Source organism: Hyaena hyaena, unplaced genomic scaffold (assembly GCF_003009895.1).
Source record: "Hyaena hyaena isolate Hyena2069 unplaced genomic scaffold, ASM300989v1 scaffold_101, whole genome shotgun sequence".
NCBI lineage: Eukaryota > Metazoa > Chordata > Mammalia > Carnivora > Hyaenidae > Hyaena > Hyaena hyaena.
Genome location: NW_024080733.1, coordinates 768,016 through 783,681, shown reverse-complemented (window position 1 = coordinate 783,681; position 15,666 = coordinate 768,016). Strand labels below are relative to the sequence as shown.

Sequence of the window (15,666 nt, the reverse complement as noted above, 5' to 3'; positions counted from 1 at the left end):
TTTTGTTTTGTTTTTAACGCTGTCATGGCTTTATTCAAAACATTTGCACAAAAGTATTAACTTCAAAGTTTTTTTTTAAGGACAGTTTTGAGGAATTTAATACACTATATACATACCGGCATACAAAGAACATTAAAATAGGACCAAAAACTTCTACAAAATATAAAATCCACCCTTACTTATTTGCTTGAAAATACCACCCACAAAGCTAAGTAAGTCTTAAAAAGTCATTTGGAGGCTCCAAATGTTGTTTCCAAACCAAAGAACTCTAATTTCGATTGCACAGTAAGATGATTGATAAGAAAGTCAATATACAGATTTCATTTTAAAAATAAGTATTTTATAGTCTGGCATATACTATGTGATGAGAATTCTTCGGGACTACAACAGAGCATTTCAAATGTTAAAAAGGAGTAAAATGTTAGCCTTTTGGAGATTCCAATCCCTCTCCCCCCACCTAACCCCCCCATGAAACTTATTCCATGAGTTTATTTCAGTCACTTCTGCACCTTTGTTAGTTTACCCACAAATAACTTCGTAAATTTTACTCTAAAACCCCAAGTTAAACATTTGAAACTAAAAAAGAACCAGTTCTTCACTCAGTAATTTAAATGTGTCCCAGTTACTTCAATTAATTTGCTGATGCTAACTTTAGAAAAACTTCCAGATATCCAAAACAAAGTGGAAAAGCATTTAGATGGCCAAGATTTCGAAAGCAATGGACTTGACCATGGAGCCTCCACAATAAAAACAGGGACGTACTTGTCTATCGTTATTATATTTAGTAGCCATATGTAGAAACATGTGGTTCGTCCCGAAATATTTTTCGATTTTTAATCAACATCCACTTGAAACCAAATCTTAAGTTTTAATATTGATTTAGTTTCAAATATTTTCCAACTGCCCAGTATATTCCAATTAAAAGCTCTATCTGGTAATTCCTTAAAGCTATAGGAAGAAGAATTAAAGGTTCTACTCAGAAAAGTTAGAAATACTTTGCAGTGTGGTATCTAAATCATTTGGGAAGCGAACTTGAAAATTTGACTTGAACGTCTCGTTCATTATCAACAGGCAATTGTTCTGACTTTTGAGGAATATTACTGCTGCTTCTGAAAGCCTCCTCTGCTTTTTTTTCCTTCATCCTAATGATACGATCTGTACATCTTGTCAATGAAAAATGACTTACAGTAAACAGGACCTGTTGCATAAAAGTGTACTGGTAATAATACTCGTATCTCAGAAAGTACTCAGTTTCTTTCACTTCGCTTGTTTGAAACAGAAGTCTGAAAAGGTGGCTGAGGTATAAAAGACTAAACGCTTTCCTGGGTATCACAGAAGGCTCCCAACTTTTTTTTTTCTTTTTTTTGAGACAGAGGGAGAGGAGTGAAACAAGAAATGAAAGTGATCATAAAGGAATTTCTGAGAGGAAAAGAAAGAATGCATTTAAAAACAAACCAAAATAACCAACCCCTCTGCATGTTGTGATCTTCAGCTTGAAAAAAAAAGGGGGCTTGCCTGCAAGTCTCTGAGCTTTGTGCAAGCAATTTTCCTTCAAAAACACAATCTTTAGTTAGTCACCTGACTTGAAAAGGTTTCAGAAGCCTCCACAAAAGCCATTAACTATACTGTTGAGTAGAACCTTTACTATTCTGTTCCTACTTTCCAAGCTACTCAAGTCACAAAAAAAGTATACAAAAAAAAAAAAAAAAAAAAGAAGTCATTGCCTTCAAACTAAAGGTCTCTGGGTCACCTCTAAAAAAATAACCAACTTCTCATTCAAGAGACTTCATTTCATATTCCAGCTGACCATGATTTCGGTTAACTATAAATAACTTTAAAACCTTATGAATGAAATGCACCAAACTACGCCTGTGTAAAAGTGATCGTGTTTTAATTAGGAGCTAAAAGTAACTAATACAGTGAGCGTGAAAGAGAAAAATGAAGATTCTAAATCAATTGCTAAGGAATTTCACAATGGGCTCAATTTTTTCTCTACATACAGTATGATCATTAACAGACTAGTAAATCTTATTTGGAATGATAAGGCAAAAATAGTAAAACCACGCTTTTCCTATAAAAAGTTACGGGTTATTTTCTGGAGGGTTCACTATGGTACATGAAGAAACAAAAAAGATGTGATCACTCTATTGCACAGCCAGGACCTCTAGGGAATCTGGTCTTAGAATGATCTAGTCGTCGTCTTCGTCTCCATCATCTTCCGCATCCCGTTTCCCTTTTTCCCCTGGAGGTCCCTCTTCTTCATCCTCTTCCTCTTCTTCCCCTTCTTCAACATAGTCATCATCATCTTCTTCATCCTGGATTTCTTCTTTCATCAAGTAGGAGAGGCCCATTCCTCTTCCTCTCCCAGTTCTGAGCCTGCTTCGTCTTCCTCCTCCTCCTCCTCCTCCTCCTCCTCATAGCCTTCAGGTGGACCAGCTTCATGTTCCTCTTCATCTTCATCATCTTCATCTCCGTCCTCATCATCATCCTCTTCTGAGTCCGGGGCCTCATTATCTTCCTGATCAAGTCTGTCTAAGTAGGTGACTTGCTGCAGCAGCTCAAAAATACTTTCTCCGTAATCCTCCAGGTTCGCGATCTCACCGTTAAACAAGTCAAGGCTTTTCAAATTCTTAAGATTTTGCAGAGCTTCTACTGTACTGAGATCTTTGATTTTGTTTCCACTCTGATTGAGGTAGGTAAGATTTGGACATTTCTCGGCCAGGACTTCCAAGCCTCCCGAAATTATATTGTCACTAAGTTCCAACTCTCGAAGTTTAGTTAAGCTGGGCCGCCGGGCCAGTGAACTTAGCTCCACGTTAGCCACACTCAGAAACTCTAGTTTTGTAAAAGTATCATTCAGGCCCTCGATTTCCCCATTGACACATAGGCAATTATCAAGGATGAATTCTGTCACCCCCTCCGGGGCTCTGTTCCTTAACTCCAGGTTAATCCTCTTCTTCATCTCCATGTCTTCCTCTTGCTCTTCTGCTACTCCTCCCTTCCCTTACCCTTTCCTGCCTTTCCCACTACCCCCAACCCTTAACTTGTAAAAGATGTGGAAATGAATGAAAAGAAAAGCAAATATAAATGCCCACCACCACCAGATAGGTGTGGGGGAGAAAGAAGAGAAGAGCAAATGGAGTCCAAGGAGTTGGGACTCTAACTCGACTGTCCCCACCTCCTTGTCTACACACTCGTGCGCACTCACATGCACTCACACACACACACACACACGCGCGCACACACACATACACACACACACACACACCCGCAGTTCCTTCCCCTTCAATGGCTGCTGCGAGACTGAGCCCCAAAGCCCCGTATTTCTGAGGCGGCTAAGAGACCCGACAGGTTTGGGGTGTGTGTGTGTGTGTGTGTGTGTGTGTGTGTGTGTGTGCACGCATGTGTACGCACATTCCCAGATGCCTGGAAGATCCAGGTGAAAGCTGACAGAGGTGTGTGGGGACCGGGGACGAGGACAAGGATCAGGGACATTTAGTTTGGGGACTGTGAAGGAAAGCAGAGCTCTGCTCTTGGGCGGCAGGAACATTTCCGAAGGACTCTTGGCTCGGCCCGCCTTCCATGGTGCTATTTGGAAGTGAGGACAGGGGTGTGATGGAGCCACAGATGATACTCGGTGAGCTGCGTGGCAAGGATGCAGTTTGAGGTCGCGGCAGAGACAGGACACGCATGCAGTGGTGGCCCGTCCGTGGCACCAGGTAGCATGGGCCATGGCCTGTGATGGGCAAAATGGGCCCCTCGGGAGACAGAGGCGGCGAGGCCGGGCATGCGTGCTACCCCATGCTCCTGCTGTGGGCACAGCTCAGACTGCGCAGCCTGTGTGTCCCCCCAGGCCAACTGCCCCCCGTTCTGGGCTGAGCAGTGTTCCCTCTAAGTCTGGATATATCCAACTCCAGCACCTCAGAACGTGTCTGTATCTGGATGAGGTCTTTACAGAAGTAATTAAGTTAAAATGAGGCCCCTATGGTGGGTCTTGGCCCTCATGACCGGTGTCCCTGTAAGAAGGGGACACCAAGGTGTGCACCTGCATGGGAATCCGTGTGAGGACATAGTAAGGAGTATGGCGAGCCAAGGGGAGGGGTCCCAGGAAACCAGCAGTGTGGGGCACCTTGACCTCGGACTCCCAGCCTCGAGAGCGGCAAGGCTAGGGTGTCTACTGTTTGGGTGGTCCAGGCTGTGGGGTCACAGCGGCCCGAGCAGGCTCAGACACCTGGGCACGTGCTGCTGTGACGAAAACACTGAAGCAGCAGGCAGCCTAGTACAATCTGTGAGCCTGAGAGATGCTACCACAAGGTGACTGTCCGGATGGTGTTTGGGGTCCTCCAACCTCCTTCTGTGCTGGGCCCCCCTTCATGGTGCTTTTGTGTGGCCCATCCTTTCTCTCAGCTGAGGGTTTCCCCGACGGCTCTGCTCATAGCTGTTGGCTCTGGGGTGGGCTTCCAGCGAGAGAGACCAACACCCCCACCCCTCCCCCAGTGCAAACAGCAGGTCCTGATGCCTGTCCTCTACGGACACACAGACCAGGCTGCAGGGTTCAAGTCCTGCCTGATGTCAACTTGCTCTTGCGCCCGGCCTCCGACACATTTCCTATCACGTCTGTGCCTGGGTTTTCTCCTTTGTAAAATGAGAATGTTACCAATAGCAGTGAACTCGTCAAGGAGGGGGCAGCAGGAGAGGGTTAACCCGCAGACATGCAGAGGGCAGTTTTATCCCCTCCGGGGAGGGAACCAGCAAGGACTGAGTCCCCTCCACAGGCACACCCTGCAAACTCCTGCGCCGTCGGCCCTCGCGAGGGCTGTTTCCACTGCAGCTGGTGCTTTCCGGCCACCAGGCAGCCAGGTGGGTGTAGGTGCAGGTGCTGAGGGGAGGCGAGCAATGGGGCTGGAGTGCACTGCGGGTTGTGTGGGACTGCTGCCTGTGCAAGTGCCCATCGTCACCACGAAGGGATCGTGTTCTCCTTAATTCTGTGGTAAGGTAGGCGCTGCAGGGAGGGCGGAGCGGTCAGGTTCATGATCCTTGTACACGTGTGCAGCTGAGCCTGCAGCATGGCCATTATTACCGCGTGCCATTCTGACCTGTCCACATGTATCGGAAGACTGGGTGGACGGATGACGGGTTGATGGGCAGATGGACAGATGTAGAGGAGCAGATTGAAATATGGAGATAATTACAAATACGCACACCGCCATATCCTTGTTCCCTTTAGGTCCCGTCACCCCATCAGCAAGAGGAAATGAGACTCTGGATCTGAGCCCAGGCTCTCCTGACCCGTGTGATGGCGGGAAAGGGCCTACGCTATTCTGGTCTCACTTTCCCTACTTTGTGCACAGAGGGGGCTCAACCCTATGAACTGGTCATCGAAGCCTGCTCTGTTCGTGCATGTGTCCGGCTGCAGCATAATATTGGAATAAACTTGATGCCCTGACGTTTGTCATTTGAACCTTTGTTCACACTGATGACTGTCCTACGATGGGATAATCAGTGCTCCCCCTGGTGGTTGAAACAAGCAGGGACAGGCACTCCTTGCTCTGGAAGTTGGATGGTGGCAATAAACTGGCCCCTAGGGTGCTTGCTAACCTAGGGAACTGGGGCGGGGTCAGCAGGTGGCTGACCCCTGCAGTGCAGCTCCTTGCCTCTCCCGAGATGGGCAGGTGGGCTCCTCTGGGCTAAATTCACCCAGTGTCTGGCTTCATTCACACACTCATACTTCTTTAGCAGGAGAAAATTATGCAGTTGAGAACAATCTTTTCGCTTCCTCTTGAAACTCTGGATAGAGGAGGAAGAGTTCAAGGGCTTGTGTGTGCACAAGCATGTGTGTGTGGACATGTCCCCTATAATGCATGCAAACCACTGCTTTGACCAAGAATGTTGTGACTAGTTCCTTCTGGTCAGATTTCAAGGCAACCAACTCTATCACAGACGTCATCGATTCGAACACTTGATGTTCTACATTTGAACAATTCCTTGGTCAATTATAGAGCTTTACTTCTCAATTTACAATTTTAACTTTTAAAAATTATACTTTGCTACGGGGTGTCCGGGTGGCTCAGTCAGTTAAGCATCTGACTTCGGCTCAGGTCATGATCTTGTGGTTCAAGAATTTGAGCCCCGTGTTGGGCTCTGTGCTGACAGCTCAGAGCCTGGAGCCTGCTTCAGATTCTGTGTCTCCCTCTCTCTCTGACCCTCCCCATTCATGCTCTGTCTCTCAAAAATAAATAAACATTAAAAAAAATGTTTTTAATTATACTTTGCTAGCTTTTCCCACTGGAGTTGCAGAATGGTCCTAAGGTTATCTGTGCAGTTGAGTGTATAACTTTTCATTTGTGTGTGTACACACATGTACAGATTGAAAACACAAAGGGACACGGGGATGCTGGCTGCTTGCTGTCTTGATCGGGCCAATGGCTTCACAGGTGTATACAGGTTTTCGTGTGTGTATGTGCCAATTATATGTCAGTGAAACCATTAACAAAGAAGACACAAAAACTATTAAATCCCATCAACTTTCTCTCTCTACTTCGACTTGCAGTATTCAATGCAGACTTATTCCAGCACTAGAGACTGAAAGTCTCAATCTAAAACTGTTCTCTTAGGGGAACCTGGGTGGCTCAGTCGGTTAAGCGTCCAACTTCGGCTCAGGTCATGATCTCAAAGTTCATGGGTTCAAGCCCCGTGTCGGGCTCTGTGCTAACAGCTAGCTAAGAGCCTGGAGCCTGCTTCCGATTCTGTGTCTCCTCCTCTCTCTCTGACCCTCCCCTGCTCACGTTGCCTCTTTCTCTCTCAGAAATAAATAAAACATTAAAAAAAATTAAAACTGTACTCTTATATTCACTGAACCTAACTCAGTCTTCACACATGACCTATGTGTCACAGCAATGAGAGGGACAGGAAAGGGGCTGGCACACACTCAGAAGGCAAGTGCTGCCTTCTAGCACCTTCCCCCTGCTGGTTTTGTCAACACTTTGCCTGCAGGGCAGACCTGGGGCTTGGCCTACTTGAGAGAAGAGGGGCCAAGAAACTTGATCCAGAGAGGTTGTAAATCCAACACCACAGGGATTAGACAGAAGTGTCAATGAGAAAAATGGGCCAGAGGCACAAATGCTCTTTACTCCCACCAAGAATTACATTTTCTCTCACTGTTCTGGAAACGGCGGCTCTACAAGGTTTGCCATTCACCTCTCCACTTCTGCCTATGTAGAGTCAGGAGACTGGAGTTGTGGGGCAAATGGCTTCATAGTGGCAACGCTGCTCAGCCCAGGGGACATGTCTGGAGGCCAGATATGGTGACCTGCCATCCATTTTCTCCTTTTAGTTTGAAACTTGTGCTAATCAGGAAGTCCTTATATTCCTCATTTACCACTTCTTATTCAAAAGGAAGACCTTTTCTCATCAATACTAGTTCCTCACGAGCCAAAGAAGAGAGGATGCTGCACCCTAGTTACTGTGTTCTGACTCAGATAATACGTTTGGCTGTTCACCCCTCCCACCCACCCCCATTTTACTCCCTAAAGACTGGAGGGCAGATTTATCGCCCTGGAAGAAATGTAGCCAGTCTAAATAATCTGAGTACCTTTCATCTCTTTCTATTTTCTTCTTTGCCGAAGGAGATGGGAAGATACAGCCTTCTGACATTTACACAGCTTCAACCTTCGTAATAAAAATGTATTATATTCTTAAGAAAGAGGAGGGTTATAGAAAGCCTCGGAGGGCAAGATAAACACAGAATGTGATGATAAATTTAATCGCACAGTTTCCAGCGAAGAGATTTTTTGGTAGAAGGGTTACCAGTCCTATGTTTCTATGGGTGACAAATGAGCGTGGGCACAACAAAATAAACCACAAATACACCGCGGAGAACTCCAAGACTCATTTCCTTTAAGACTTAGAGCTTCGTCTTCACTGCAGCGTTTGAAGTTTGCTTATTGTTGTTTCACCATGGTGACCAGTAAGAGCCAGAACTATTTTGAGTTTTTCTCCTGATCCACATTCCTCGGATATGAATGATGAGGTAGTTAAAACCTGTGCACGCACACAGTCACCCGCACGCGCACACACACTATTCAGGGGGACAGAAGTACGTGCTCTGGGAGGGGATTAACTCCTGGACAATGAAGAATTGGTGTGATTTGGGACACATTCCATACTGTGTCCAGGGCCCTTATCTCCTCTCATTCATCTGGAAGAGGTAATCCTGCCTCTATTATAAAAAAGGATATCTTGGGGCACCTGGGTGGCTCAGTCGGTTAAGCGTCTGACTCTTGGTTTCAGCTCAGGTCATGATCTCACAGTCATGAGACTGAGCCCCATGTCTGGCTCTGCACTGAGTGTGGAGCCTGCTTGGGAGTCTCTTGCCCTCTCTCTCTCGCTGTACTTCCCCTCAACATAAATAAATAAACACTAAAAAAAAGAAAAGAAAAGCATATCTTGCTACAGGAAGCATTAGTCCGCACATGGACATGTTTTGAATCAGATTATGTGAGGAGCCAGATTGCAAAAGTAGTGAAGACACTGTATCATGCTGCGAACCCAAATCATTATGAAAGCCACGATGATGGGCACCTGATCAGCATCACCACAGGGATGCAATGGTGGGTGCTAGAATAAAAGTCCAGTGTGTCAACCACGTTAAGATTCTCCCGCACTGTTTCACCTGAAGAACTGGAGTATTTCTTTACTGCCAAATAATTTTAGAATCTTCACAGATAGGATTACATGAAATTACAGCACATTCTACTATCGATTGCTGATATGGTCTCCATGATGAAAATGACAGAATTTATGCCAGTTAGAGTTGAAAAAAACTTATCATTTTTCTTTCACCCTAGCACTTGCTATAGAACTGGTATTCCTGAGGGACTCCTCTGTCAACAGTCAGGAGCTAGCCACCACGTCTGCCTGATCTGTGTCTCAGGTTAGAGAATGTGCAGGAACTGAGATTTCTTTTACTGTACCTCTTTTCTTTTTTAAAGTTTATTATTATTATTTTATTTTGAGAGAGACAGAGACAGTGCGAGCAGAGGAGGGGCAGAGAGAGGGAAGGAGAGAATCCCAAGGAGTCTCCACACTGTCAGCATAGAACCCAGAGCGGGGCTTGAACTCATGAACTGTGAGATCATGACTTGAGCCGAAATCCAGAGTAGGACGCTTAACCGACTGAGCCATCCAGGTGCCTCTACTGCCTGTAACTCTTGATAGCATGTGTCACATCATGGAGCAAAGATACAGCTCTCCTGTTGACTTCAATGGAGAACGCATAACCCCCAAGGAGGGACGGGTTTGGAGATGAGCCAGAAAGGAAACCCTCCAGTGCTTTGACGAAAGATGATTCACTGAGTTAATCTGATTCCCAGGAGATTCTAATGCTGGTTTGTACAGTGTCAGGACATAGTAGATGTCTAAATCTTGGTCATTGAATTGTCCTGAATTTTCCCTAGTCGTGTTTCAGGCCATCTTGGTGAAAGAGAGCCCTGAGGTAAAAATAAAACATCCATGTCTTTGGCTAATTTCGTGGCTGATTCTATTCATCATGTGAATTGATGTAGCTCCATTGAGTTTGCTCCCTATGTCCACACATACACATCTATGTCCTCCATTTTTGAAGAGCTTGATATATGTTCAATTATATTTTATGTTTTCCTAGCCAATATAATTCTATGAGCACTATCACTTTCCCATTTTCTTTTTGTCTGAAGATTTTCTACAGTCCTTTTTCTTCAGCGTAATAGCTACTTCTTACACAAATGCTTATTGCTATAATTATATACAATCTTCTACAATCTTAATGTCTGGGTCATAAATCTTGACACTTTCCCCAACATTCAGGCAAACATTATCTTTTCTTGTTTAGACTTTCCCCACTTAATGATTTGAGACCAAGTGACTGCTACTTATCAGACAAAAATAAAAAAAAAAAAAAAAAAAAAAAAAAAAAAACCACACACACAACACAACAAACAAACAAAACAAAAAGGCACTAACTTGTTCTATGTTTTCTTGTGAGTAATTTCCATAACTTTCTGGGTTGTTTATTCTGCCAACACATGGCACCAGATTAGTTATATATAGCTCTAGCTATATACTTCTGTGAGCGCTAGCTTATATTTTGTAATTATTAATACCAATATCTGCTGTGATAATGCCTACACTAGTCATTGCTAACATGTTTATTGTGATCAACCAGACAACAGTCATACAAATAAAAAACACTTCTTTTTTTCTTCCTTTGAATAATAAACAGTTTAAAAAATCTTTTGGAGAGATACTTGATAAGCTTCTCCGGTTTGAGCGCACTACTGTGCAGCCATCAGAATTCCCCGAAGCAAGCACGTCTTTCTTCATAAACCCTGAATCTTAATGTGATTCTTCCCACCTGCTCTGTCTTCTAAATGCTGAGGTGGCTGATTCTCAATAATTGGCTGGGTTTCTCAGCATGGGAGAGACATCTTATGCTTGAGAAGACAAGGCAACATGACCATGTGGATAGACATGGTTTGTCATACCCTTGAACATCTTTACTACTTGGACAAACCTCCAGACTAGCATTTGTCAAATGGAATCATGATTACTTCTTTTCACGGGCATGGGGAGCCACACGTATGTAAAAGCCAAGGCCTAGGGTCACGTGCGTTTCACTGCGCTAGCCCCCAAGTTGGTACGATGCCTACCATCAAGCAAATTCTCAATGTTTGGTGCATAAAGAGGTGGGTGACAACATGAAGTGAGCCACATCCTCCTCCCTCTGCGTTCTTTCTGTAAACTGTCTACATGGTGGAGAACACAGGAATAGGAAAATCCGAAAACCAGTTACAAAACGTTGGGTCCTATCAATCCTTGAAAGTTGTATGTGTGTGTGTGTGTGTGTGTGTGTGTGTGTGTGTGTGTGTGTGTGTGTGTATAATGAGTTGTGAGTTCCTACAGACTATGTTTATGGTTCGTTTATTTAGGCACTTAGTTTCACCAGGGAGACAGAATATTTCAGATGTATCTAAATTGACTACACTGGCCAATTTGTGGTCACAGTCTAAAGGCAATTAGAGAAGATACCCTGAGACTGAATGCCACATAAGAGACATGAATTAAGAATCAGAATCAGAGTCAAGCAAGGCTCTGAACAGAGACATACTCATGAACCAACGGAAGGGCCATGTCAGACAGGTCAATGTCATCAACCTGGAATTTACACATATGAGGCTTTACCTCCTGTGAAGAAATATGAATGTCGGTCACACACATCTCTGTTGTTTAGGTGTGTGTACATGAATTCTAGCGAAAGTTGAGCGTGGGGGTACAAATGAGCCCTTTGATGCAGACGGGTGGAAGAAGAGGAGGAGAGTCAGGACAGGAGAGGCAAGGGAAAAGTCAGAGGTATGGTGCTCCAGGAAGGGACATCCGTCAGAAACGTTTGGCATGAGCAGGGAATGACGCACAGCAGTAAACTGTTGGGGGGAAATAAACGGCAAAATATGAACGTAAACTCCGGCAAAATAAATGCCACGTCATCATTCACCTTGAAGCCCCTGGAAACTTAACGCTGCATGAGCGGTGATGGGTGGACCACATCACGTGATTATTATTTCTTCTATTTCCTCCTTGTCTTTTGTTGATGTCAGTTGTTAAAAAGGTCTATTGATCCCCTAGAAGAACTAGATCATAAGCACCACTGAACTCACTGTTGTCTTCTAGGCTGTCAAATACAGTGACGTGGATTTGCTACAAACCTCTTTAAAAACCTTGCAGGCAGAGACACCCGCCCACTGGTAGGTAAAAGCCATTTGTCACTGCCTGGAAAGATGTCCAAGCACTTGTAGAGCTCCGGGGGGAAACAGATACCATTGTTGCATGACGCTCTGGATGGCAGACCAATCCATCCCAACCTTGATAATGCCCTTCCTGAGGAGGGCTCAGGCATCAACTGAGAAAATATGGATGGATTCTCACTGAGTCAGAGAAAGCCTTCACTTGCACATGCGTGTTGAGATCTACTGTTCTGAAGGAGCAAACCCCTTTTGAGAGGCTTCTCAGTGGGAGACTGACCCATCTGATAAAGGGCTATTCCCTGCCACTAGCTTAAGGCCCTGAGAGCCTCCGGGAGAGGGCTTACAATAAAGAAGGTTGTGTTTGAATTCACACTGTCTCAGACAAATCCTGAAATAATAACCTAGGAGACGAGTGTCAGCTGGGAAATGCTTCATCCCTATTCTATTCACTCCTGAACTAACCAGGTGACGATATTTAACAATCCTGAAAAATCAAGCTGTCCATGTCTCATTTAGGAGAACTGACATTTACATGAGTTCAGAAAGAAGTTCTCCTAATTTTTTTTTAAATTTTTTTTAATGTTTTATTTATTTCTAGGAGAGAGAGAGAGAGACAGCATGAGCAGGGGAGGGTCAGAGAGAGAGGGAGTCACAGACTCTGAAACAGGCTCCAGGCTCTGAGCTGGCAATCAGCACAGAGCCCGACGCGGGGCTCGAACCCACGAACCGCGAGATCATGACCTAAGCAAAAGTCGGACGCTTAACCGACTGAGCCACCCAGGCGCCCCAAAGTTCTCCTAATTTTTGATGTTAAAAAAAAAAAAAGCTTTTCAGGGCACCTGGGTGGCTCAGTCGGTTGAGCGTCCAACCTCTGCTCGGGTCATGATCTCACAGCTCGTAAGTTCAAGCCCCACATCAGGCTCTGTGCTGACAGCTCAGACCCTAGAGCCTGCTTTGGATTCTGTGTCTCCCTCTTTCTCTCTCTGCCCCTCTCCCACTCATGCTCTGTCTCTTGAAAATAAATAAGTATTAAAAACAAAAACAAACCAAAAAACCCCTTTTCTGCCTAACTTGACTTCATGCTACAAGTTAAAGCTTCAAGAGACACAGATACTGGTGGTGATTTGGTGAGTAGCACGGGGCTTGGGAAGTGGCTTATGGAAATCAAAGATAAATTTGCTGTCAGAATTCCTAAATATATTTGCAGTGGTAGGTTGGCAAATGGTTAGTAACCAGCTCTCTAGAAAAAAAAGGGGATCGATCAATCAATAGATAGAAAGTTTTACCGATCTAAAGGATGGGTAACTTACAAGCGATAATAAAAGAATACGATACTCTTTGTTGTAAATGCTACATAACTAACTTATTCTCACAGAAGGCTTTCATTAATTTTTGCCAAATTCTTTCGTCTGTAGCCAACCTGTTATTACTTCTGACAAATGTGTAGTTTTGAAATGAATGTAGACTGACAATATATTGTACTAAGGAGTCAGATGAAAATGGAACCATTAAGACAGAGAGGCTGGGACTTAGCTTTTTTGTCAATCACATGAATGACTTTACTGAGTCAGATCATGGGTTTTGAAATATGTGAGAAGAGGTTTTTTTTTCCCCACTTTTTTGGGTGTTTTTCACAATGTACTGGCTACAATATGACATGCTTTTATATTTAATCTGTATTAGTAGCATCCTCTAATCATCTCTTATATCCAGGCAATAACACTCTCTTATAACAAGGCAATAAAGAGAGCCGTGGTGTGTAAATTTGGCCAATTTCCTCGGCATAAATACTCCCTCTATGGTTGATTTCCAGCCGCTGATTGTGGCCTTGAGAAGGAGTGTGCAGTAGCATACTGTTATATAGTATATTCACTGTCATAAAATTATTGAGTCACACTGACTCAATGCATGTAAATACGCTAAAAAAATCCAGAAATAGTAAAATGCAGGAAAGTCATTACGAAGTGACAACATTTCAGTATTGGTTATGTTTGCTTTTAATATTACATATTTGTCAGCTTACATAATTGACTTTTTTAAAATGTTAATTTATTTTGAGAGAGAGAGAGAGGGTGAGTGCCAGGGAAAGGCAGAGAGAGTGAGGGAGAGAAAATCCCAAGCAGGCTTCGAGCTGTCAGCACAGAGCTCGACAGCAGGCTCCATCTCATGAACTATGAGATCATGATCCGAGCGGAAATAAAGAGTCAGACGCTTAACCGACTGAGCCAACCACCAGGCACCCCCATAATTGACTTTCTAATAATAGTTCTGTTTAGCGATTGGCTTGCAAAATTCCTGAAATTTCAAGCAGTCTGTTCTCGCTGGCTCGTGTGAAGTTATCACTAAATTACTCCATTTTCTCTCAAGACGGGGACATAGCAGCTTGTAAATAAAGCACTAAAAAAGAATCAGCAAAAGAAGTAAGTTCACGGGACTTTTAAAAATACTATCCCTAGCCCTCCTCTGATTCTCGCTGCTTTGCTTGTCAGCAGCGTTTGGTCTTCAGTTTATGTTGGGTGGATTTAATGGTTTGCGAGGTACCATGTTAACAGTCTAGAGATTCGGGTCTATTGTTTTCCCAATGCGCTTCTGTGTAGGGACAGACCTGGCTCCCACAGTCACTGGCTTCCTTCATTTGCTCACTACCCACTTCCTGTTTTCCCAGATGCTCGTCCTTTCCCACGGCTGTGGGAGCGGCCGGGTGGCCGGCCCCCTTGTCCCGGGAAGGGAAGCTGCAGACAAACACCACACGAGAACACGCGCCTTTCCCTGGGCTCGCTCTGAAGGCCGCACACCTGCCAGGCTTCAAGGGCGCTCCCGCCCCGGACAAGACTCCCAGAATTGTACGTGGGTCACAAGCGTGAAGATTAACGGCTTTGTTTTGAAAAAGGCCAAGTGTTTGGGTTCAGAGTTTAGGGTGAGAGCTTGGGTGACATTAAGAAGAGGATTGGTCCCAATTTAAGGGACGTCAGCAAAATTCTCGGTCTGTCTTTTCCTGTCTTATGCTCTGTGCTCGGGCAAGCTCACGGCTGATCACGGAGCCAGAACCTTTGGCGAGCATCTGACCCAGCGTGTGGGGATTCGATTACAGCCGTTTGCCAGGAAACCTTGGAGCCATGCCCAGTGTGCTTCTAGATCCTTGCTTCTCCTGCTGAGTCACACTCCCTAAAATGCAAATTATTATTATTTTATGTGTTACATACACACTTTATATATTTTATGACATTACATTAAATGTATTGTATAATATATTTAAATAGATCATATTTCATATGTATTATATTACATTAAAACATTTTAATATATTTTATATATTTATATATTATATTATCCATTATTAATTTTCTATTAAGCACCCTGAAATAACTATTTTGTAACTGAAAATGGCTAGGTGATTTCTCTCGTCTTATTTCCCTATTTTAGAATTTCCTTACAATTCTTTAGAATGGAATACGTACTCACAGATCAAAAACCAATCACCTAGAGGTCACCATGGTGTCGCCAGTGGTGTTTTGACTTGACAGGTCATTTAGATCAGGGGACACGGTCCCATTTTTCCCGTATGCCTTTCAAATCCTTTGCCAATCACCCCAGCAATGGATGGCCAAGGCAAGACTGATTTACTCACACCTGTTCTAGGAAGATGTATAAGAAAATGACCGTCGTGGAATGGTTTAATTTTAAAAATACAAAGCAAACGGCAGATCGGTAATTTGAACTCTCTACGCATTGATCTTTAAGTCTCCAGGGGCTTCTCATGGGACTATGTAAGGGATGACGTGTTAGTAGCCCAGTCATAACCCGCTGTGCAAATCTTGTAAACACGCAATCCAGTGAGCCAGTGACAGCCTCCATAACCATGACTCACAGTGAAGGTGCGACCGACTTC

At 44.1% G+C, this 15,666-nt stretch overlaps 2 protein-coding genes across 6 annotated transcripts in view; both read right to left on the bottom strand.

The window, feature by feature from the left end:
* COBL (cordon-bleu WH2 repeat protein) overlaps positions 1-15,666 on the bottom strand; it is a 223,593-nt gene that overhangs the window by 43,506 nt on the left and 164,421 nt on the right. The window lies entirely within an intron of this gene.
* On the bottom strand, positions 1,992-3,014 carry LOC120234057 (acidic leucine-rich nuclear phosphoprotein 32 family member E-like). The gene is given in 2 exon segments (XM_039235698.1): positions 1,992-2,350; positions 2,353-3,014. Coding segments are annotated over 2 exon segments (777 nt in total). The 5' UTR covers positions 2,969-3,014; the 3' UTR covers positions 1,992-2,189.